We start from the raw sequence: 24,884 nt of genomic DNA on the forward strand, positions 1-24,884 counted from the left end.
AAATATCAACAAACATGAACAGGAACGAAAAGTCAAACTTCACCACTGTCTCAGGTGGATATATTGTAGCATGGTGCTACATCTGTAATGACCTCTCCTGTCATTAGTAATTTAACAATAATTTTGTATCAATTTTAAAAACATTCACTCTCAACAAAACCAGGCCGAACTTTTCTTAACATGCACTGTGCCGTTCACTGCTGGTGGTAGTTAAAAGAATGAATCTTAATGAGGTGGGCGTGAAAGTCGACGTCGAAGATCCGCCTCTACCAGATCGATGCTGCCAGCAACCAATAGTATGAAAGTAGTATTTTTCAGCAGCCAATCGGAGCAGAAGCATGTGTTTAGACGCTACGCTGTGGCGTGAATCCGACACGAGTGTGTAGGTTGGCTGTTGTCAGATTGTGGACTGAAGAATTGGCAGCAGCCCACACAATGTAGTTGCTCTTCAACAAACCTTAGTTCTCCAACTATAAGTTTACTAACGTTGGGTCACGAGTGATAAACCGTTCAGGACGGTGGACACGAGCGTATTCTGCGTGATTTCTCACAAGGAGAGAAAATAACGTGTTTCGTTTGAGTAATTATTAGTTTGGAAAAACTTGACTGGCATCACAAAAGAAACTAGCTAGCTGAAGAGCTAGCGACTTCACCCGCGTTGTTATTAGAATAATAGCACGCGAGCTTTGACGTCAGACGATAGGATTCAGCTTTACGTAAACACTGAAGTTTGGCGATTCGTGAACTTGCACGGACTCCGAAAAGCGACGGCGTGAATGTCTTGTCGGAGTGGAATGGCACGGGTGGGTAATCCCGGACTGCAGCCCCTCCGAGCCACGGTCGCGTTCCAGCTGCATAACCGAACCGCACCACGCTGCAAAGAAGCCAAAACAGGTAAAACCGAGCATAAACACACAAAAGCATGCCAGATATGCACGCAGTTAAGACTCGCGACGTGCCAAATCCCAACTCTCGGGATAATATTGAGTATTTAAATGTGTGTAAATGTGAGTGGGTCGTGTTGTTTAGCTGCGTTCTCGTGGCATCTGCTATTGGCTTCGGTGCAACAGTGTTCAAGAGGTTCCTCGGTGCATTGAACGACCCCCACCTAGACCGCACCGTGTTTCGTGGTCAATATTGTCACAAGAAACAGCACGAGATTAAATAAACATATTACGCCTGAAGTTTCAGGACACTTTTGATCTTGGTTTTCGTTGTTGATGCTCGCCTGCGAGATTTATAAAGCCTTGTTTTTGTTTTGGCAGTTTGTGTGGCCAGAGCTCGGGATGTCTGTTTTACTTCACCTTAAATGTCTTCTTGCCTGCATCAGGAAAAACAAATGATCATTGTCACATTCCGATAACCTGCTGCTTCACACCAAGATGTCAGATTTTAGGTCTTGCATTGTTTTGGGTTTAAACCTTGTGTAAACCATGTTGTTTTATGGAAGAATAGGTCAAGGATCTCAGCAAACTTTGGTCTTTGTGTCACTTTTTTGTAGGTGTCACAACGTCTCGGGTATTTTATATCAACAGATGTAAAGATTGTGTTTGAAGAAGTCTTAAGTTTTAGGAGAATCACAATGAGGCCTTGAATGCACCCTGAGTTTAACAATGCTCAAGAGGACATTTTGGCAGATTCAGTCTTGGTTGACCTTTATGTGATCCCTCTAAATATTTTGATTCTTATGTGCCATCATTCAAATCGACACAATGTCATGGCAGACGTGTGTTAGCACACCTGGTTGTGTGTAACTCCTGTCCATATGCCAACCGTTCCTTATGCTTCCCACTTGTGGGAGGATGGCTTGGCTATCGATAGCTGTAGTTCACAGGCAGTTTTCATGCTTCATTGATAAAACGCATGGGTGAATCTCACCAAACCTTTACTGTTTACATTTCCCCTAAAAAATGAACCATTCAAGAATGTTTGGTGACAACACATTAATCGTCCTTAATGTAAGCTTAAGCAATGTTTTTCCTTTTGATTGTAGGGTGAAATGCACGCACTATGCACCATTTTAGAGACTTAAATAAGCATCAAGCACCTCAATGTCACCCTGTCGCACACATACTGTAGTCACTCAACCTGCTTGATACCACACCCTCACAAAATAACAGATGAACGCGCTTCAGTTAGCACCCGCAAGTTAACTTCCACCATCAAAAGCTTCTCTGCAAAGACCCCAAGGGCTGAGAGCGGGTAAATGGATTCAGGGAGGATGTGACAAGTTTAGATATCGTATGATCCATTATTAGTTTCTGTGACGTGATCGATGCTCACAAGAAAGAAACTAATCTTGTGTGAATATGATCCTGTTAAGTATTTTAGGTAAAAAGCCGGAATACCAACCTGTCTGCAGTGTGTTGATGAAGCACCAGGATGTTCCGCATCCATTACGACAACAGCGGCTATTTATAAAGTGTCTTTCATGCATGGAATGTGTCTCGGTGTGATTTACAAGTGGCTGAAAGTGCGAACTCATGAGATAAACCTGAAAATACGATTATTCATAAACCGTAAAAAAATTATTTCATGACAGTCTGATCGACAGCAGCGTAGTTTATGCATGCATGTACTAGTAGGGATGCAAGTTTGAGTTTGGCCTCATATTGAGCCTGTAAACCAAAAAATTCTCATTCTCTCATGTTGTTTTCTGTCCTGTTTCTGTAGCCGAATGTCGAACGAAGGGCCGTCCACCGAAGCCAACCTTGCGGCGGACATTATCTTTGGATACTTTAGTGGGGCCGTACCTGCAAGGCCATTGGCCTAAGGAAGCAGAGTTTCAACCCGTTACCTGCGTCAATGATAAGGCCACACAGGTGAGAACCTTCAGTGTACTCGCGCACACGTTTTTTTTTTTTTTGTGAAAAGGATGGGGTAAATAAATGGTTCATCATTTATACACCGTGTGTTGTTCCACACCCATGTTGCTTTATTTCTAAAAAGGGTTTGGAGAATCTCAATGGTTCTCAAAGTTTCGTAAATGTATTTCATGGCTTTGTGAGGAACAGACCAAACTGAAATTGGAACGACATTGCTTATCTATGGTGTTTCTCATCTCATTGGGCCTAGATTGAAATATGATGAAGCACAAATTCAATGGTAGAGTTATGGTGAAGTGAAGTATTATTAAGACCATATGGCATCAGAAGACTTAAACGCATTATAAAAGTAGTCTGTACAATTTATGTCGTGCTTTCAGTTGCAAAAACTGTAGTTGTCAATCCTTATTTACCTAACTGTACTTCTTTACCTATTTTTAATCCTTATATGCTTATGTGTTTCATGGATGAAAGAAAGTCATGGGTTTGGAGCAACATGAATTAATGTTTTGGGTGAACTACTTCTTCAGCCCAGGCTGTGAAATTAATAGCAAACAACAAGGTCTTGCTCACCGTGCATGATGAAGATTGGAGCTGTAAAAAAAACAAATCCTTGGTTTGATCTACTTGTTGTTTTAATGATTGTTTATAAATGGTTTTTCTTTAATGACCAAGGGGACAGCCTGTTTGTTTAAAGTCCGGCGGTTATTAATGAGAGAGATCTTGGCTTTGGGGAACGAGTTTGGCTGCTAATGGAGGAAGTTAAGGAGACCTCAGCTGGGAATGGCAGCCATATTGTGTTTTCCAAATGGGTTCCATATGGGGTTCTGGTGTGCTGCTGACATGCCTGCTCGAGTTTACCATATTCAGTCATACACAAAAGGTGAAAGTCTTCGTGCGGTAGCTTTCCGTGCTCTTCTGGATTCATGTTTTAAGTTTAGAGTAGAAACTTGGTATTGTTAGTAAGTTAGTATTATTATTATTAGAAATTAGTATTAGCATCACTTTTAACATTGCATATCCTTTTTTTTACTTTGCTGGAATATGGACCACTTCTATTTTCTTCAGAAAGTTTAGTCTGTAACAAAAGTTACGCATTTAGTCCTTTGCTGCATTTGTATGCGCTCTGCTTTGTCTGTCAGTTTTGATGGTTGTGGATTCTCTTTAGGATGTTTCAAGCTGCCTGTGTCTCTCAGCAGGTGATCCGCTAACCAGTCACCCAAAAAAAGATGGTTTTGTTCATCATGACCTTCATACTGACCGTCCCCCAACCCTTGTGATACCCCCTACACACAATGCACGGGCAGAACCGTCATTCATGCCTTTAATACATACATGCATGTCTCCCCAGTTCATGTTATCCATTCATTCCTTAATGGATGAACTCGACCTACAATTTCAGTAAAAGCCCTACCACAGTGGACCTTCAGCGGTTAACAATTGTACAGGCTCAAGACACTCTGAACGGTCCACCCCACCCCCATCCGATCACCCTTCCTGTCCAGTCGAGTGCAAATGGGGAACTTCTGAAACTTTATCCAGCGTCTAACATGCTGTGCATACAGAGCTGAATGTCCGTTTATAGGTCTAATCCCATAGCAGGCTGATGTGGGCGAGTGTCCAGGCAGAAAGGCATAAGGGACAAATTTAAATTTGAATCTATTCACACCCCTGCCCCCACCCGGCCATGTGAAACCTTCAGTCACTAAGCAGACGCAGTCAGTCCCGATCTCGCGCCATGGGGGTTGGAGGAGAAGTGATGACACAGTTTTATACGACGGCATGTTGTTACATTAGCACAAGATATCCATCACCTCTGGCAGAGACAAGGGTTACGGCAAGATCTGAGACGGAGTGCAGTGATTGGCCGATACCCTGTTGACCTATGGCGACAGTGAAATTCACAATCTAGACTAAAGTTTCTGGACTTTGTGGGGGACCCACAAATAAAATCAAGCTTTTGCGAATACTTTTATAGCGAATACCGAACTTTTGAAAATATAAAGCTATCTATATGTTTTTCTGGAAGAATTCACCCAAAAATTTTAATTCTATCATCATTTAGGCACACTTTTGTCATTTTAAACCTGTATGTACCTATTTTGTAACACAAAACAATATCATTTGAAGAATGTTGGTAAATGAACAATGGCGGTACCCATTGACTTGCATTGGTTTTGTGTCTATACAATAGAAGTCAAAGGGTAGCGTCGCTGTTTGGTTACCAACATTCTTCAATTTATCTTCTTTTGTGTTCATACAGATTAAAACTTTTAGCAGTGAACAGCCTTAAGAACCTTAGTAAAACATTGTCAAAAAATACACATGCATGGGTCCGTTTACATTCAGATTCTAAGGTTTCAGCCTTAAGGGGGCACATCAGAATATGAACAATATATAATTCTTACTGTGAACGTGACACGTTGCATGCTGAAAACTGGTTTTCAACCCGATCCTGTAACTGTCAGAATCAGGTTGCATGTTTAGATATTATCTCAGTCCATTTAGTTTGCATATGCAGACATGATATTTCCATACATACTGTAAATGTGAATGCTTCCCTCAGACATGTGCACTTAAAATAGGCAAATTTATATACAAAACTATTTTTGATAAACATCCAGTAATAGGATTTTGTGTGCATAATTCAGTTTACTACATCTTAGGCCTGTCCTCAGTCTGAAGTTTCATTTTGAATTATTTATAGTTTTGTTTTTATACATGCTGATGTATTTAGTGACCCCTAGGTGCACAAGACCATTATTATCAACATAGACACACTTGTTTTATTTGCTATCATGAAGAGTGTGACCATCATCATTTAACTGTGTTTAATGTTTATTTTGTATTAACAGTTAGTTGTTGGGAAAGACATGGTTGTTTGTTTGATTCTGTCACAACTGATGTTGATGAAAAGATGACATTTTGTGTAGCCGTTGTCGCACACCACCCACCCCTCGTGCTCTAGGTGCAACACCCCCCTTATGCGCCGATCAGTCACACATGCACAGAAACCTTGTGGCTCTCGGTTAGTGGAGTGTGCAAGTGCAGCTAGGTGATCTTAACCAGGGCTGCCGACTTCACCCCGCAGAATATGTTCGGCAAGGGAGCTGCAAAAAGGAAACACGGGCGTCATGACAGTACGTGCACGCGAGTGCTCCTGGGGACACGCACTCAAGTGTTTTTTGTTCTCTGCGTCTTGTGCATGTAGTGCAGAAAAGTCGGTGGTTTTTATCATGCAAGTCTCCACACAGCTGTGTGTGTTTGGACGTGTCTCTGTGTTCCAGGTGTGTCTAGCAGGTGTGTCACATCTTGTGTCTCGTATTCAAATAAACTCGGTGAGGCACGGAAGCAGCTTTCAGTTCCATTTGTTAAAATGCAGAACAAAATGGGTCAAAATATTTTTCAGCGCTCAATACAGCAGGTGCTTTAACTTGAACTGGTGCATGAAAGAACAGCATGGCTTTGCATTGTGCTTGTCTTGCAACTGGAAAGCTGTCAACAGTTCAGGGTGTGTTGTTAACAGTTTTTTGTTCGCTTGGAGGGTATGGATTACTTTATGTAAAGTGTGAGGGTGCTTGGAATTGTTGGGGTCTGAAAAAGGGAGGTACAGTTTTCAATGTCTTGAATCTGCTAGATCTTTGATCTCTCTCATAGAAACCCTTGTGGTCGCAAACCTTTGAAAAAGGCTGTAAAGAAAATCATATACGTTTGCTTGTCTTTAAGACACCCAGTTCCTGGATAGAAGACACACGAGGTCGGAGAGGGGGCAGCGGTCACAAACGCTCGGCATCGTGGGGCAGCGCTGAGCACCTCAGAGAGGTCAGTATCTGATAGAAAGTGTGAAGTTTGAATCTATCCATCATATCGCTGCTGTCCATCTGAAACCTTGTATCTCCATATTTCAGGATTTGTATTATTACTAGTCACCCTTTATAGGTTTTGCAAAGATCTAATCAATAAAAAGTATTAAAAAAGTGCCTGTCAACTTTGACAATGCAGTATTTCATTATTGAAAAAGCAATGAAAAACCCTGGTTTTGGACACCCAAGGTTTGGGATGGGCAGTGACGATATATACCAAATTAATGTAAAGTTGCTATTCATGATGCAGTCTGTAGTACATCATTGATATTTTATAACTATTTCAATAGAAATGTATTTTTAAAGAATGTAATATAACACGTAAAAGTTAAATAGTACTGTAAGATGCTTATCACTACCTGAAGTCCACCTCTTGCATTAGTACTGCGTATCTGATACTGTAACTTCCACCTTGTTCTCATTCAGGTCGCTAAGCTACGGCAGTCCCTACAGAAACGCTCCAGACATGCGCCTCCTGCCATGGACTGCGAACACACACACCAACACATGCACACCAGCCAAACGCATACACCTGGAAGTACGCAGGTAAACGCCTGTGCCTCTTTCAACAGTTTTAGAATTGATCTTCTGCAGCATGTTAACAATAGGGAGGAGAATATGATATGGATTGTTTATGGGCTGTGATTATAAGCTGAGCATTTGAATGACCCCACTTCTCACTAGCAACAGTGATTTAAAAACAGAGCAGCTTTACTTAGGGGATGATGTCAGCGAGTTGCTGCCATTGATATGTCACATACACACACACACTCACACACTCTGGACTTGTGTTTGTACAGTTGTAGATTTATATAGATATACAATACATTATAAGTCTGTGTGTTGATTTTGGGGGTTTGTGTACGCAGACGATGCCTCTGATTCCACTGAGCCGATTGGCTCCCAGACTGAGACGCAGCGTGGAGGGACTGAACCTGGAGCTGGAGGGTGTCTTCGTGTCAGAAACGTCAAAGGAACCTCACAAAGTTAGTGTCTTCCCACGTGTTTGACCTCAGGAATACTTTCAAGGATAAAATTGCCCCATAGATATTTTCAAACGGCAAAGTGATTTCTAAAGTATAATAAAAACAAAGTTATAGAATTGAAATGCAACCACATTTGTATTAACATGACCTGTGTGTGTTTAGATTCTCGACGTTCCAGATGGTCACAGAGCACCTGTCCCTGCACAGAGGCATTCACAAAGTGACCCTTCTCCTGCCCAGCTGTCTCCCTCACACTCACCCTGCACCATCACAGACGCCGGTCAGTAACTTTTTTTCTTGAACTGAGGGGAGGGGGTTCTGACATTTTAGGCTATATATTATATTTTTTTATTACATAAATGTATTGTATAGCCTATACGAACATATTGTATCCATATACACAGGCTATACAAATACTGTAACATCTAGTTGTTGTTATTACATTTTAAATTCAGTGTAGTTAACACCTCTCCAAATGTAAACCTGTTCCAAGGTTCCAATAATCAAAATAATTATTATAGCTTTAGTAGTTTCTGTTTTCCTCTTTTCTTGCGTGTTATTCATTTTTGTTATCTCAGCACAACGTTACCACATGACTGGAGGTTCAGTGTTAAGTACTGAGTTGTTTGGCTTATGATTCTTTGTCTGTCTGTGTGTTGTGTTGTGTTTAGATATGGTAGTGTGTGGATCGGTCGGTCCTCCTTCATCGCCTCCTCAATGTATGTCTGAGCCACCGTCCTCCTCCCCTCGACCCAACAAAACATACGTGTTCCAGAGAGAGCCTCCAGAGGGATGCGAGAGAGTGCGTGTGTCTGAGGAGGCCGTGTAAGTTACACATACGTACCTGTACTGAATGTGATGAATAGGAAGGGTTAGGACCCCATACATGTAAGTTACCCTACAACAAGAATGTTAAGCAACTCAATACAATGACTACGGCTGTCAAGCTCCAAGGACAAAAAACATTCTGTAGTATGCAGTGGCGACCGGCGCCTCCTCTTCAGGGGAAGCAGTAATGGGAAGCTTGGAAAAACATGTATGTAGCGTGTTCGGCGCATCACATGAACCTATGTATATCGTGCATCATGTAAAAATACGTGCCTGCTTGCAGAGGCGTCCAAAGGGTTTAAGATAAAGAGACGATTGTGTTCAAATGGTAGTCGCAAGACACTCGCGAGTATTTTTTGAACACAAGCATCTCTTTTATCATAAACCCTTTCAATGCGTCTGCAGCAGGCATGTATTTTGACATGAAGCGCTGAACACATATTTTGAGTTACTGCTGGCCCTGAAGATTGGGCACTGATCGCCACTGGTAGTATTGTTGATCAAAATTCTCGTTTGTTTCTCAGATAAAAGGCAGAATTTTGGGGTGAACTCACAGTAACATCAACTATTTCCAAAACTTCTGTTTGTTTTAGACTTTCCTGTCATGGAAATCCCCCTCGCCAGCCCTCCTGTCCTGACCCTAACAAGGTTAATTTTACACCTCACGGAGGATCCGCATTCTGCCCTGTCAGTCTCCTCAAGCCCCTCCTCCCTTCTATGGACCTTTTGTTTCGTGGCCTGTCTGTTTCACCTGTGACAGGCTGTTCAGCTCAAGGTCCTGGCCCACATGCTGTAGGTAGTTACATGAGCGGACCTTTCCCAGACTCAACCACAACTTCCCTGTAAAGAGGACATTCACGATGGGAAATGAAATAAAAGACTAGAATTTTGTGACTGCCTCATCAAAGACTTGACATTAAGTGTCTCAGAAAAAGAACATTTGTTTTTAATGGGACAGAGTGATATGAATGTACGAAATGGACTTTCAACCTATGGAGGCTATCTCAAAAACTCTTTGGTGGACTCTCAGCAATGACGTGCCAGCGACTTGTTGACCTCAGGGCGTTCCAGTTGGCACTTGATCATTTTCTTCAAATTTTATAGTCTGTTGCTATATTTCACTATATTGCTCTAATGCAATATTGATGACTAAGAATATGTATTTTTTAGCTCTATTGTAAGATAGCAGAAACAATAACGGTCATTATGAAAATAAGACTCTTTAATTTAGTATTCACAGACGCAAGTCATTATTTCATGCTGACTTTTTCTCTGACCTGAAAAAGGCACACATAGTCCAAAGTGTTTATGAAATCTCGTATTTAGCCTCTAAAGAGCCGTTTATGTCTAATAGTGGCATTTCATAATGAGAACTGATATCTTCAGTGATTTCAAATGCTGGGTTTGCTTTGCATGTCTGTTTAGTAGATAATATTATACACATAAATAATCCTAGCTCCGTTCAAGGAAGAGTCATCTTCGACAGTGTCACTTAGGCTTTGTGTAGAAATTCCAGACACGATACAGAGAATGGCAAAGCAGCAAAAATATTATTTGATGGTAGTTTATTGTGGGCATCTCACGCAAATCAGTGTAAAATAAGCACCAACGAGACCCTATTAAAAGGGTTTATTTTGCTACACACATGAAATCTCCTATTTCTACTGAAAATAGCATTTTATTTCTTAAATGCTTAATAACAGTGTTCATAATGTTCAAGTTGGGCACTGAGCTGATTATTTACGCTCTTTAGCTTGTATACACAGATGTTAAAGAATGGGACAAAGCAACCTGTTGTTTGCTGACATCACCTAAAATTTAAAGCACTGTTATAATCCCATTTATTTCCATGGATAAATGGGGCAGACAGCAGTATTGTGCCTTAGTCTGACATTATCTACTTGTAGTTTTTTTAAAGTTCTGAGTTTACTATTACTTTGTTCTACAACGGGGTGTTTTTTTCTGTTAATTGTCTTCTGTTGCCCCTTAATATGCTGTCATAGATTTAAATTGTGCATTTATGTTATCGATTTTGATGCCCATAAATGAGAAACAAGCTCTGAGAAATGAGTGGTGTTATTGTGCAGGATCTCTAACATTGTGCATCATTCCATAACCATTATTTAACTACACAAAATGGCGTTTCCTGACAAAAGCATATAGTATACTTGTACATTTAAACCTGAAGCGAAGGGTTTCATTATGTCATTTTGTGAGATATTATTGTATGCATAAGAGTGTCGTGCACATGTTTGACAATGAAGTCCATGCCCCGCCCTCCTCAAGAATCCAGCCCTATCATTTGCAGTATGTCGTCAGCTTTTGCTTATTTGAACCAATCGAAATAATCCACATACGGACACGTACAAAACCTCACGCATGTTTTATAGAAAGGCCCCTTTAGATTTGTTTATAGGCGCCCGTTTCTATTGCCTAAATCAAATGTTGTAATTGTACATTGTTTCAATAATTTAGAAGAAAGCTTGAAAAGAAAAAAAGCGTTTGATAGTCACTTCTGAAGCGGAGAGAAACGTGCGCATTATTATGTGCAAAGACTATAGTTACCCCTTTAATGTGACAAGAGTTCCTGCAAACATTACTATCAAATTCATCAAACAAGGATATTAAATACTATAACGTAACTAAAGATAAATAAATAGACTACTAGGCGTGCAGAAGTCGCGGTTTAAGAAATAAGGAAATCGCTTTACATATTAAAGTCTTTATATTTACAACGCTTTTTTTCCCTTGAAGAGTAAAATCACCAGAAGTTACAGGCATGCAAAACAGACTCGTTAACAATCCTCGGGTCCTTTTCGTCTAGCATATCTGACGCGTCAATAACAACATATGTTAGTGTGTGCAAGCAGCACTTATCATTTACATTTCTAAATATCTTACACAGACGGTTAATATATCGCGAGTAGTACATGTATATTTAATAGTCTTCCTTACAATATTTGGACATAAATGCTGCGTGTACACTCAAGTTAATTGCGAGCATCATTGACGATGCCGAAGTTCGTACACCGCTAACGTTAGTGCATGACACACGTGCTCTATTTTCTATTGTCTAACAGGTCATTAGGAAGATTTATTTATTATTGTTTTGCACTATATGTCATATCCCAGCAGTCTCGTCATCTGTCGAGATAAGAAGGGGTAAGTTAGCTAGAGGCACGTCATCGTTAAGGCCGTCGGTCGCCGGTAGAGTGGATCGGGACGCAGGATCGCGGGGTACGGGGAGTGGAGCGGTGTCCTTGACCATACCAAGGCTGCTTGACGATAGCATGGCCACCGGCAAGGGAGAGAGCAAACCGTCTCTTTTGCAGAACGAGCGGCTCCGATTCATCGTGTGTTTCTTTGGCGTGTTCGTGTGCTACTTTTACTATGGAATACTGCAGGAGACAATGTAAGTACACAGTGCAGCGTTGCCTTGGGAAGAGTATGCATGGCTTTCTACGTTAATCTTTGCGTACTAGTTGAGCTTCTGCTTGTGCATTTATATTACTTACGTACATTATAAACCTGGCATTCATCTTCCTTGAATCATAATTTTGCTGCTTGAACACGACAAACGGTATTTATCTGCGTGCTTTAGTGGTGAAGTTAGTTGAGAGAGGACACGACCCATTAGGTATTTATCATTCACGCTTGTTTATGTCTGTATTTTCTAGTGTAGTAAGGCAGATCTTATGTTATTTTAACTTAGGGATTTGATTGTCCCTAAAGTCTAGTAATACAACTAGTTAGAATTTGCGAGTTTGTGCCAGAACGCACGAAACCTTTTCACCATACGCCCTTTCTCACTAAAGTTCCGCCCCCACAAAATATGAACCAATCCAATGTCAGCACATCCAGACGGTTAAAATGACTGACAGGCGAAGAGCGTTTCTAAGTGGCCAAGGAGGCGGAGGCCACTCCCACGTCTTTTTGTTTACAGAACACGGGGCTGCCTATCGCAAAGACGAGTGTCATTTCTCAGGACATCCGATTCATAGTTATCTCTAGGGCTGTGTAGTGTTGTAAAATACTTCAGAGCACTAAATTAAAAATCCCCGAAGCTTAAAGATGCGGAGTTGTGCCATGAGTAACACAACAAGTGTTTTTTTTGCAAGATTTTATCATTTTTTATCATCAAGACATTTATCTTCGAGTATCTTCTTTTATGTTCCACAGAAAACAGTTATATATCAGTCTTACTGGCACGAGGATGAATATATGACAAAACTATTCTATAATATCCTGTCAGTTTCATGATTGAGTTTTTGTGTCTTTCAGCACACGAGGAGACTACAGTCACGCAGGGAAGACGGAGAAATTTCAATATGCAACCACACTTGTCTTCATCCAGTGCATCATAAATGCTGCTTTCGCCAAAATCTGTGAGTCCACATATAAAAACAGAAGAGTGCTTTTGAGTTTTTAACCATGTGGATAGTCATTTTAGATGTGGCACCCCCTTTTTGCCTATTAGTTTTTATAGAATAAGGATCTTTTGCAACATTTCACTAACACAAGTGATTTTACTTCCTCTTCATTTGTTTGTAGTAATACTGTTTTTTGAGGGCTCAAGGCAGGACCATACAAAAAGCTGGCTCTATGGCTTGTGCTCTCTGTCTTACCTGGGTGCCATGGTGTCTAGTAACTCTGCATTGCAATATGTCAACTACCCCACACAGGTGTGTACTACTCATTACTCATGTCTCTCTTCCCCTCTTGAAACACAGCGCTCATGAGTCTGATCTTTTTTAGGTGTTGGGGAAATCTTGTAAACCAATCCCAGGTAAGAGAATAGCATCCTTATCTGTTTTAATCTCACAAACAGAGATGTTATGCTTCAGTCAGGAATGTTAAATATGCTGCACTGCTTTGACTGTTGTACACAAACAATTTCATTATGTTTTTTCAATAGTTGTTTCCATTGCCTTCCCACAGTAATGATTCTAGGTGTCACAATCCTGAGAAAAAAATATCCCATGGCTAAATATCTGTGTGTGTTTCTGATCGTCACTGGGGTCGCCCTCTTCCTCTACAAACCCAACAAGGGCTCCTCCACATCAGATGAGCACACATTTGGCTTTGGAGAAATGCTGCTGGTTAGTCTCTGCTTTTATCTATTCCACATTTTCCCATAGAGCATGACCAAGTTTAGAATTTTTTTGTCCTCATTTTATAATTATGTTATCCTCTTTTTGATGGTAGCTGCTGTCTTTAACTCTGGATGGGCTGACAGGTGTTTCTCAGGATCACATGAGGGTGCGCTACCAGACCGGAGCCAATCACATGATGTTGAATGTCAACCTTTGGTCCACAATAATCCTAGGAATAAGTGAGTTATTAAAGAGGGGTGTTAAAATCATTTCTTGAATTTTGTTGAATCGCTATAATATTAATCGTATTCATTTGTTAAACTAAAATAGTGACGTGTATATAGCTATATAAAATAATTACATAGCAGTATTTCTTTTGTTCATTCAGTGAAAATAGAATTTTTAAATGGTAACTTGATTTAGTAGATTTGCATTTTATTTTGCTTTTAGCTTTCAACATTGTCTTTTTAGACGTTTTCCATAGCAAAAACAAAATCTTCAGGTTTGTGACTTTAAGAATATTTCCTCAATGCATTATTGTAGTAGTGTGTGATCTGTTCGATCATCCAATCCTCCAGTAGGGGGAGCCCTGGCTCTATCTTTACCTTGAGCATTGTTGTGATGGCAGGGTTTGACAGAAGCAACCCCGCTATTCTCCAGCAGCTGTTCTGTCTGTCTGCTTCATCACTGAAAGGCATCTGTTCCTCACTTTTAATCTTTAATCTCATCATACATGCGGGAAAGTTCCTTCCTTCCACACGTCTCATTATGAATCCAGAGGAGCTTTCCTGTGGCGCTTTTCTGAAGTTATCAGAAATAATGAAGTTTTTTTACAGAAACATTCTGTTCTAACTATGCAAATACAAAAGGATTGCTTGTAACCTAAATCCAAAATGATCACTCGCCAAGTGCCAAATGGGAGTACAAATTGGATTTGGCGAGTGAATGAAAGCGTTTTGATTATATTTTCTCATCAGCACGGCTAAAGAGTCCCATTGTCACATAGACGGGAAGATATTTTTATGAAAATAATGCATTTCTTTACTGGTATTTTCTCAAGGCATTATTTTTGGACAGTATGGCATGAAGTAGATTCTGAACCCTGCTTGTAACCTTTGCTTGCTATGTTTAATCTCTTTCTTGTCTCTATAGCTGTACTGTGGACAGGTGAAGTGTGGGAGTTTTTGACATTTACTGAACGGTATCCTGGCATCATCTCTAATATCCTCCTGTTTGGTATCACCAGTGCTCTTGGACAGGTAGGTTTGTTGTGTGTGGACAATAGAACTTCACCTTCAAACACACATACACAGTAATGATCAGACTGAAATAGTAACCCAATGTAGTGTGACACATAAGTAAAGTTATGTAATATAATTGTCTTTCCCAATCTAGACCTTCATCTTTATGACTGTTGTGTATTTTGGACCGCTCACCTGTTCTATAATCACAACAACACGAAAGTTCTTCACCATCCTCGGTTCTGTGCTGCTGTTCGGTAATGTCATCAGCACTTTGCAGTGGTTTGGCACTACACTTGTGTTCCTTGGTGAGTCAATATATTTTTTCTTTGTAATATATTTAAGGTCCCGTGTGCTATTTTTTGCAGGATATATTAACAGAAATGCTATATATTATACATGTCTTCAGATGTCTATAAAGACTTAATATAATGAATTCGCAACCTCACCACCAGATTTCATACACTAGACCTTTAAATGTCTTCAATTTGAAATGTTCAAATAATGTTGCTCTTCTCTCTCTCTCACTTTACAAAGTTTGGAATTATGTTTTTAATCCTGTTCATGGATTTCCCATGTATGCTGGAAATTGTGAACGCAAATTAATTACTGATTTATTTGGCTAATTTGAAGACTTTAGATAAGCCTTTCTGAAATCATGACAGATTCAGTTTGTCCAAACTTTTGACTGGCAATGCTTGTTAAAGTTGAGACGTTCTCAACAGGGATAATAATCAGCCAAAAGCTGTGAGAACAGAGAGAGTAGATATATATAATAAGCCCGACCATGACTCTGCTCTGTCTTCCAGGTCTTGGACTGGATGCCAAATATGGAAAGACCCCAAAGAAGACTACACATTAAAGACCGTCTGCAGTCTGCATGAGGACTCCCACATATGTAGAAATGTATTTTCTAAACACTTTACCCCACTAATTTCATCAGTGGTTTACTGCAGAGATTTCATTTTTAGCACTCAAAATATTGTTATTATGCTGATGTTCTGAACATTTAATTATGGTTTATATTTGCCTTTCATCTCTCAAAATGGTATCCATGGTAACAAAGAGAAAGTGCAGACTACATTGTGTCTGTGTCTAATCATAATCTGTCATGCTGAAATTTTGAAGAAAAATCTAAATGGATAAGGGTTGGATGAAGATCCGCTATGAAACCGTAGTTTGAAAAGTGCACACGGCACAGCTGGATTCTACTACCTGGAACACTCCCAGCGAGACAACCACGGAATTTTTAAGTACGTAGATTCTTTTGACACATTTAAATATACCTCCCAGTCAGATGAGACATAAAACAGGCGGGCTCTACCTTAACGTTAGTCTTAATTTAGGCGGCAGGTTCTGTGTAACGTCTGGTTATTGTCAATGCATTCCGCAGGAAGTGTTTGTTTGTGTGTGTGGTGTTTACATTGTGTGTGAAATACACGAACATCATTTACAGTTGGTGGGAGGCTGTTTACCAAAGTTCACAGTCAGACAGAGAACACCTGTATAGATTGTGTTCGTCAAAACATGACATCTGGTATGAAAGCCATGTTTATATTCAAATCCTGAGTAATGCATCTCATGTGTCTTGTTTGCGTGAAAAAGCAAATGTTTAGAAAGTTCACATTTTTTACACAAAAAATAGATCTCATCTTCATTATACTGTGTCTTTACGTCAGAATAAAATCATATTTTATAGATGAATTGTAGTCTGTCTATCTGTGCAAGAATGAATCTACTTGGAATTGGGTGTTCAAATAAAAGAGAAACTCAATCAGGTTGCTGGAAGATGCAGTTGACCAGCTGTCACTGGGGACGTCTGCCAAAACCTCTTGGATTTGTGCCAGCGTCATGTTCTCGCTCTGTTTGGGAACAGAAAAAACCCAAATGACATTAAACCCACAACCCTGGACATGCAAGGTTTTGTAATGTGTAATGTGCATGAACTTGTTTAAGTAGATATAGGTGGTACAATACACATCAGTGTTGTAGATGACACCTATTTCGGGTTCACTTGAAAGGACTAGAGCACTTAAACTGGATCAAATGTACCTGACAAGAGTCAACACTCCACATCTCATAATTGTGATCGCAATAGAGAACAGTTACTGTTTGCTTAACAGGAACTCTGAGAAAAGGTTAATGTGCAATTCAAAGCAGAAAATGAAATTGCAGGGAAACAAACACGGCCGGATGTCAAGAAGGCAATCTGATTAAAAGAGCCAACAGACGAGAACTGGCAGCAAAACTAAATTTCCACACTCTACATTTGAACAAGCTGCCCTAAGGGTGTCATGACTCAAATGAATGATGAAGAACTTATTTTTTTCTTGTTCCCTGTCATTTTAACATTCATTTTTAAGATTTGATTCAAAATAAGTGGCCAACAGCAGTGAAGCTTTTGATGCAGCCGTAATATGATTTTATTACTCTGGAATTATTGACTTGTTAGTCCGTGCATTTACACGCATGCAATAAATGTGGCAAGAAACCATTTATAGATAGGCCTATACCAAGGACAAATATTGCTTTTAAAATGAAATGCATATTTCATTTAAATAGTTACTTGATTGAAATACTACATATATTAGGCTATAATAATGCAATACAATAACATAATGCATTAACTCCAAACATGTGAATCGAATCATCATTATTAAATTAAGACAAATACTAGAATTATCTTTTTGGATTTTCCCAATTGTGTAGGCTACAATAATGACAAAGGTATTTTTGTTGAAATATTGTGAGGATACAGGAATTGTCACGGGAGGTGGTGGAAGAACCCAATTGCAGGCAGCGTTGGTGATGAAGGAGTTAACAAGACTTTAATATATACACAAAACAGAAAACAAACACCCACAATGGGGTAACAAAACAAGAACAGGGAACACGATAAACTGATAAGAACTAAACACACTTGACAGGAACACTAACTACAAAATACCAGGACTAAACAGAATATACATTAAGACTATAAATAAACTTAAGTATCTTTAGGACAACTCCAAGGACAATTGACAAGGCTACTATGACGGGGTAACAAGTACAACGAACGAGCACAAGACAATAGACATGAGGGCATCTTATAGGAAAACTAACAAAGGAGATAACAATGGGCATGTGTGGGTACTGAAACACTCAGGGAAGGTTAACGAGACAGAAGGTCGGGAAACACTGACGAGACACGAGAAAGCACATGGCAAGTCAGAATCAAAACAAAGCCATGTCTTTCTCACACAAAATCTAAGGCTATGCCATGACTCCGCTGCAAGACCAAGAATAAACATGAAATGATAGCGGAATCATGACAGGAATAAGTGCATCTTCCTAAATTCTTACAAAATAAATGAGTGATTCATAAAAAAATAATTCATAAGTAACTTTAGGTAATAAAATAATATTTTATAAATCTACTGGCAAATTTAGAATTATTTATTTAATAAATTAAATATTCTAAAATTGTGTAATTATTATTCAATATGTATAGCAACCAGCCTTGATTTTGTGATGTTCGCCGTCTTAACAATTCATGTGAAGCAAATGCTTTCAAAAATGTTTATTTGAACAAATTAAAACTCATGAAATCAACAAATTTCGCCTATTTACTTCAAAGGTAATACTATAAAACGACCTAGAATGACCTTCTCTAACATGCGCGCTACTCCTTCGCTGTATTTGACTGAGATCAGATATCTGAGATCACCGAGAGCACGACGTAGAGCTCGCGGAACACGCAGGCTGGTTCTAGATCAGCTCAGCGATCATTATAGAAAGAGTAACGCGCCGTAAAATGGGTGGCCCTAGCAACGCCTTTACAAAACACTTAATCATTTAATAATATTCCCATCACTCCTACCTTTCACGTATTTAAATGAACTATTATTTCAATGTATTTTGCAGTTATTATAATTTAAAAACCTTAAGAAGATAACAAAATATAGTAATCGTAAAAACTTTAAATTAACAAAATCAGGCAATCTCCGTAAACTCCCGTAAAACTGAGTCGTCCTGTCTCAGTGCTGGAACGAGCCTGGCAGAAATCGCTAACAGGCCTCGGTTAATCTTGTCCTCTGTACACTTTGGGAGTGTAAACTCATCTCATTCATCACAATGCTGGGAACGATCAGTCGGCAACTCAAGAGCCACCCTGCCGTAAGATATTTATGATTTTGAGACGGTTTTAACTTTTAAAACTCAGCGGCAGCAGCGCGGTTTTGAAACGTAACTGTTAGCGTCTCTGCTACGGAATGCTAAATACGCCACCGTTGTAGATACTGAATACTAATGATTCATCATAAAGTACTTTTTCAAGTACTCAAAGTATTGTAATAGAAAACCGTGTTCGCCAAAGCACGGTGTTGCTATGTTTATGCGAAGCTTCAAAATATATGACTTCCTTAAAAGTGCGACGTACAGGACTAAAAACCCATAGAATAACTAACGTTGTAATGTTTTTTCTGTGCTTTAAAATGTTGTAAAGTCTTAGCGCGATATCCTCAAAATGCTTACTGTGGAACGCCGTGTTTTAATATCGTTTTGATATAAAGTTGACCTGTCGAAATGTCAAATGACTGTTGACCCTCAAAATAAGTTACGCACTTTCTCATTGCTTTTAAACCGTGTGTATTCACAATTGTGTTATTTGGCAGATTTATATCGGAAGGCAAAAATAGTTTTATTAGCACTTAGTAAAGGCAAACAAGTGCCACAGGTGGCCCACGTGTCACGTGACAGCATTTCTCACTGAAGCTCAAGGACGAGCATGTTGCACACGGAGGGCAGACAGGACAGTACAAAACAACTTCTTACTACAGCCATTTATACATGCGTTCCTTGTCACTTTTTATTTGGTACTATGAATATTGGCTAGGACGTATCTCTTTATTCCTTAACCTAAAGTATAGCTTCAGTAGAAACTGCTAAAAAAATTTAAGTGACAGGTGGCTTAATCTAGAATAAAGGGCACTAGTGTTGGCAATGTTGTTTTATCGTTGTATTTCTTTAATACAAACATATCATATTCATTTGCAAATCAAAAGAAATATAATTTCAGTGCAATACAATGAAGTCATAATTTACTTAATTTACTAGCTGTTCCAACCCTCTGGTCCGGTTTTACAGAAACGTCTTAGCTGAAGCCAGGACTAACCCTTAGTTGAAATAAGATATTCATGTCGCTTTTATAAAAGTGCCTTAGAATAATACTTTACTGGTGTGCATCTTGAGACATAATAATGGCACTGATATATTAGGATATTTCTGGGCAAGTTAAATTGAGGTAAGGTCATTTTAGTCTGGGACTAGCTTTAAGACTTTTCTGTGATACCGGGCCTATATGTTTTTTTCCATTAAACACAAAATAGTTGTTAAAGCATGCTGCTGTATTTCCTGCAATGTTCACAACAATCATGTTTGTCAAGCGCCAATATTTTGCAAACACCAAGTTGTTACAGACGTTCTATATTTTTCTTCATCTCTCACTATAGCTGATTCCACTATTATTTTTCATTGGTGGGGGATGCGCCATGTCCATGTCATATCTGGCTCGCCTGGCCATCCGTAACCCAGATGTCTGGTAAGCATATGTGCTGCTGAAAGTAGTCTATTAATAATCTGGCTCTCACCATTGATGATAAAAAACAGGCCTGTTTTTTATTGCACAACTTGAAGAATAATGCCTTTTGATCAAGAATCTGTCTTTACTGATTTACTAGAAAGTTTTGATACCTTGACCCAGTCATTTGGGCCGGAAGGCTGCTGAAAGGCTGTTCATCCCATGTTTGTGTTCCTTTTCTTTCATGCTCGCTTGAAATCATTTGCACACTCACTTATTTCATTCATCTCCACAGCTGGGATAGGAAAAACAACCCCGAGCCCTGGAATAAAATGGCGCCCACTGACCAGTACAAGGTATGAGATCAAATGTCCTTCAGTGCTTTAAGATAAAAGCAGTATTAATATATCATGATCCACATGTATCTTGATACATGTACATAATTGTGTTTTGCATCTTATTAAAGACAAAAACATTTTTATTCTATTTACACTTATTTTCATGCATCTAAACAATGTGGCTTTAATGAGTCAACATCTATCAGGGAGAAAATAGCCCAAGAATGTAATATAATTCATTGCTTATTAAACTATGTATGTGCCACATTGTCCAATCTTTTGACTTCCATTCTTAGTTTTAAACTGGTAAACATTTTGTAAAAGCAAAACAAGCTGAAAGAAATCCACTTATGAACTCTGATGCAGGAAAAATGGCTATTTTTACAACTTTACAACTCAAATAATACAATAATGTGAGCACTTCTTCAACAACTGCACATTTTTGCTTAATGCTTTCTAGAATGACTTGCCCTGTAGACCTCTTGTGTGATCTTTGCTTGTTTTTACAAAATCAGAAACTAATCAAAACAATTTCTGATGGGATTCAAGACCATGCCGTTAATGAAATTGATAAGCTTCACATCTTTGTGCTGAGAACAGGCCATAAATGTGATGGTAAAACAGGCTTCAGGATGTTCTTCTGCGACAGTGATTTTAAGTTTCAAAGCTAACTGACCGGCTTGTGTAGTAAAGTGCCGCCATTGTTTCCAAAGTGTCTAGAGGGATCATACTAAGAAATGTGACTGAAGGACCGTATCAAGACCTAATCTCAGGTCTTAATGAGTTTAATTCATTAAGCGCTCCGTAAACTCATTTTATGTGTTCCGTTAGTTTCCACGAATCTAATCAAGCTCATGCCTTAATGTGAATTTGATGTGGAGTCGAGTTCAAGTTCAATACTTAAACAGGCAGCCGAGTTAATGGATTTTGGGGATTGTGTGTTATGCTAGCTGTTTGTTAAACTATTTAATATGTACTCTCAGTTCATCAGTTACATCTTTTCCCCCTTTTAAAGTTCTTCACAGTAAACATGGACTACAACAAACTGAAGAAGGACCGCCCTGACTTCTAAATGCATCTAGGAAATCCAGACTCCGTGCTGGACCAAAGGCTTGATTTAAAACTAAACAACAACAAGTCCATACTTCCATGGCCCTTCTTCCCATATTAATTTATGCAATGAGACTAAATGGCTCAACTTTGTCTCTAATTTGCTGGATACATTCTTAACATATTTGATCTATGACGTCAATCGTATTTTCTTTTCAATGTTTGTTGTGGAACAATTAATAAAAAGGGATTTTCTCCCACATACAGAGAAAAATGAGCTGATGTGTCATGATTATGTGGGTGTATTTGTGTGCGCAACAGATTTTTATTCAGTGCTGGAAAAGCAGATTTCCACTGGTTTAGGAAAGCTGGGCGTGTTTCTTAGGGTTTCTGTCCACTGTTATTTTGCATATGGTGCCGTAGATTATATTAATTTATTTTGTAAGTCAATGTACATTGGTTGATAAATTAGGTTGTCAGACGCCAAGAGCAATATGAGTGACTGAATGGAAAACTTAAATTTTGCCTCAAGTTTAGCTGAACTATTACTAGTCATATAGTTTGTTTATACAGTATGCACTCCGTAGTGAAGGCCATATTGTTCACAATTGAATATGAGAAAATACTCGCCACTAAACATTATAATCAGTACGTCAGCTTTAAAAAAACACGTTGCCACCTATCTTCAGAAAAGGAAGCAAACCCAACGCTGCTTATTTCTTCTGCTTTAGGACTAGGATTGGGAAAACCGCAAGTTTCAGCCACTAGGCTCTTGCTTTTCAGTTTGCTAAGATTGTGCCATGTAGTCACGATGTTTTGTAAAGCACACCAAATATCTATGAAGCACACCACCAGAGTTTAATGTGGAGACAGTTGTTCATCAATGCAGGTAACAATGTAAGCTTTCATTTCTCAGAATGAACCTTAACGATATTATCAAATGCCCTGTTCTTTATGTCAGAATACGGGAGCCGCCCGGCAGCGCCCACATGCGGATGAACACGAGACTGCAGCTCTCGAAGCCATGGACACTTTCGATTGACTGCCAATTTCAAAATGCTTTGTAACGGAATATTTATATTTTACGTCAATTCTAACGCCTCGTTTTAACGGAATAACTCGTTTCTGTCTTTGACATAGGCTATGACGCAGAAATGTAGTTTAAATGAAAGATAATATAGTTTTCCTTAGAAGAGCGATAATGAACATATGCGTCTGAAATGTTTCGGATACGACCCTAGCCAGCTTTTCATCTTAGATAAGCCGTTGGGTTGTATGCTTATTGCTTAAGTGTTTCTGTAAGCGCTGCTCTGAAGAGAACAGGCTCTTCGATGCTTCTGCCATTTTTTTCTATGCTTGATGTCTTTGGCAAATGTCACGGGGGCGCGCACATCTCCTCCCGCAGACAAGAGAAGGCGCGTGAGAAGATGAGCTGCAAAATGTCAAGGAGACCAGCAGCTTTAAAACTTCACCCGCGTTCGCAAAGGTTATTTCACATTTTTCGCAGATAATGAAAGAACTGTTACGATGGCTGCTGAGATGTGGGCTGATAGTGAATAGCGAATACTAACTAGGGGAAGAAGACGATGAAAATGAGTGAACGATTTCGGACATTGACGTAATATATCCTGCGTGTGACACCATAACGCTTATATTTCACCTGTGTGGCTTTATGGATTATTTTGTAAAATGGTTCGTATACATTATTTGTTTTTAAGAGAACAAGACAAATGTTTGCCACGTTTATTTAGTACAACATTTATTAAGTTTAATAAAAGTACGTAATATATTTAAAATGAAACACTACTATGACATTTGTTTAATCAGTTTATTCTCAAAAAGTAGAAAATAACTACTATTCTAATCAGATGGTTGATTGGCGTTGTATCATGGGAAATATGAATGAGTGAGTGTACGTCGGATATACACTCAAAATCAGAATGCATTGTGGGTAAAGAGTAGGAAAAAAGTTGTTTACTCAGAGACAATGACAGCTTTTTACTCATAGGAGATAGGGGGCGAATTCAGACACACCTATAGTATCTGTCCGTGTGCTAGAGTGTACGACAACAGTTTCAGAAGTTCATCCCATTACTGTGTGAAAATTATATTCCACATTACAGAGAGTGCCTGATCCGCAGAATTAATCATTTGATCGTTTGTTTTTTTGTTGGTAATGTTTTCCTCCCGGTCCTTTATTGGTGACAACTGCTTACAACGTGCACAAAATATTCACGTTTTCAAAGAGAACTAGAATTCTTGTCGAATCAAAATGGGTGAACCCGATCTGATGTTAATGGCACACTTTGTAGCCAATGCCTACACAAAGCTGACTGTTTTTCACACCGTAACTCATGTACAGCACATTTCCCACTATAATCTACGTTCTTAGTTAAAGGTAGAGTAGATCATTTGGAAAATGCTAAGGTTTGCCTGCTAGCAGTGCATTCATACGATCCCTCCCTCTCGTGAATCACCATCCAAAGCCACAACTCCTCCAAAACACATGAGCGTGCGCACAGACCAGAAGCTGTTGGATCGGTTCCAGTGAAGTCATGTCACATTCACAGATGAGAAAACATTATAGTTCAAAGTGAATTACATTACTACAGTAGCAAACATCTCCAGATCTGTCTGCCATTGTCCCGCCTCCTGCTGCCTGCACATCGCACATGAGCTCGCTGATGACGTATGATGTCTGGGTGAACAGGGTGCGCAGTGGGATGCAAAATAGGCTGACTGACAGTGTACACGACGTATCATTGCCTTCGGACCGTGGTCAGTAATTGGCCCAAACATTTTTGACCCTACGCCTTTCACAGACAATATATAATTATAAAAATACCAATGTTTCGCTTTACTTATTGATTGCTATCAGGATGTTAAGAGACTTCCGACCAGCATGACAAAAACGTTTCTGGACAGGATTGCCTACACTGCCTTTAAAACCAGTAATCTATAACATATAATATAATATTAACACCATATAAAACCTACTGAATCAATGTTAAAACTGTCAAGATAAAGCTGAGGTCACGAAAATCCGTTCTACCTCTGACCTCAATGCTTTCCAGTCAATGACGCATATTGAACAGCAGCAAAA

At 39.3% G+C, this 24,884-nt stretch overlaps 3 protein-coding genes across 7 annotated transcripts; all 3 read left to right on the forward strand.

Annotated features, from left to right (window-relative positions):
- The first annotated feature begins 327 nt into the window (after positions 1 to 327).
- Positions 328 to 10,782, forward strand: fam117aa (family with sequence similarity 117 member Aa). Its single transcript, XM_079457261.1, has 8 exons — positions 328 to 894; positions 2,674 to 2,822; positions 6,552 to 6,647; positions 7,115 to 7,234; positions 7,558 to 7,674; positions 7,837 to 7,954; positions 8,346 to 8,499; positions 9,096 to 10,782. Exons 1-8 carry the CDS (start codon positions 777 to 779, stop codon positions 9,346 to 9,348), a joined length of 1,125 nt encoding a protein of 374 aa, XP_079313387.1. The 5' UTR covers positions 328 to 776; the 3' UTR covers positions 9,349 to 10,782.
- Positions 10,783 to 11,019: 237 nt separating this feature from the next.
- Positions 11,020 to 16,644, forward strand: slc35b1 (solute carrier family 35 member B1). 5 transcript variants are annotated; one of them, XM_079455717.1, is made up of 10 exons: positions 11,020 to 11,539; positions 11,635 to 11,914; positions 12,784 to 12,887; positions 13,054 to 13,184; positions 13,258 to 13,288; positions 13,441 to 13,601; positions 13,708 to 13,834; positions 14,748 to 14,854; positions 14,991 to 15,144; positions 15,646 to 16,617. In XM_079455717.1, exons 2-10 carry the CDS (start codon positions 11,793 to 11,795, stop codon positions 15,696 to 15,698), a joined length of 990 nt encoding a protein of 329 aa, XP_079311843.1. In that variant the 5' UTR covers positions 11,020 to 11,539; positions 11,635 to 11,792; the 3' UTR covers positions 15,699 to 16,617. The 5 variants fall into 5 exon arrangements, with proteins under 5 accessions (XP_079311843.1, XP_079311844.1, XP_079311847.1 ...); XM_079455718.1 differs by having other exon boundaries at positions 11,282 to 11,539; positions 11,638 to 11,914; positions 15,646 to 16,644; XM_079455721.1 differs by having other exon boundaries at positions 11,289 to 11,354.
- Positions 16,645 to 18,510: 1,866 nt separating this feature from the next.
- ndufa4a (NDUFA4 mitochondrial complex associated a) lies at positions 18,511 to 22,050 on the forward strand. Its single transcript, XM_079455617.1, has 4 exons — positions 18,511 to 18,991; positions 20,326 to 20,414; positions 20,689 to 20,749; positions 21,747 to 22,050. Exons 1-4 carry the CDS (start codon positions 18,950 to 18,952, stop codon positions 21,801 to 21,803), a joined length of 249 nt encoding a protein of 82 aa, XP_079311743.1. The 5' UTR covers positions 18,511 to 18,949; the 3' UTR covers positions 21,804 to 22,050.
- Positions 22,051 to 24,884: the final 2,834 nt, after the last annotated feature.

Source organism: Barbatula barbatula (assembly GCF_947034865.1).
Source record: "Barbatula barbatula genome assembly, chromosome: 5".
Classification (NCBI taxonomy): Eukaryota; Metazoa; Chordata; class Actinopteri; order Cypriniformes; family Nemacheilidae; genus Barbatula; species Barbatula barbatula.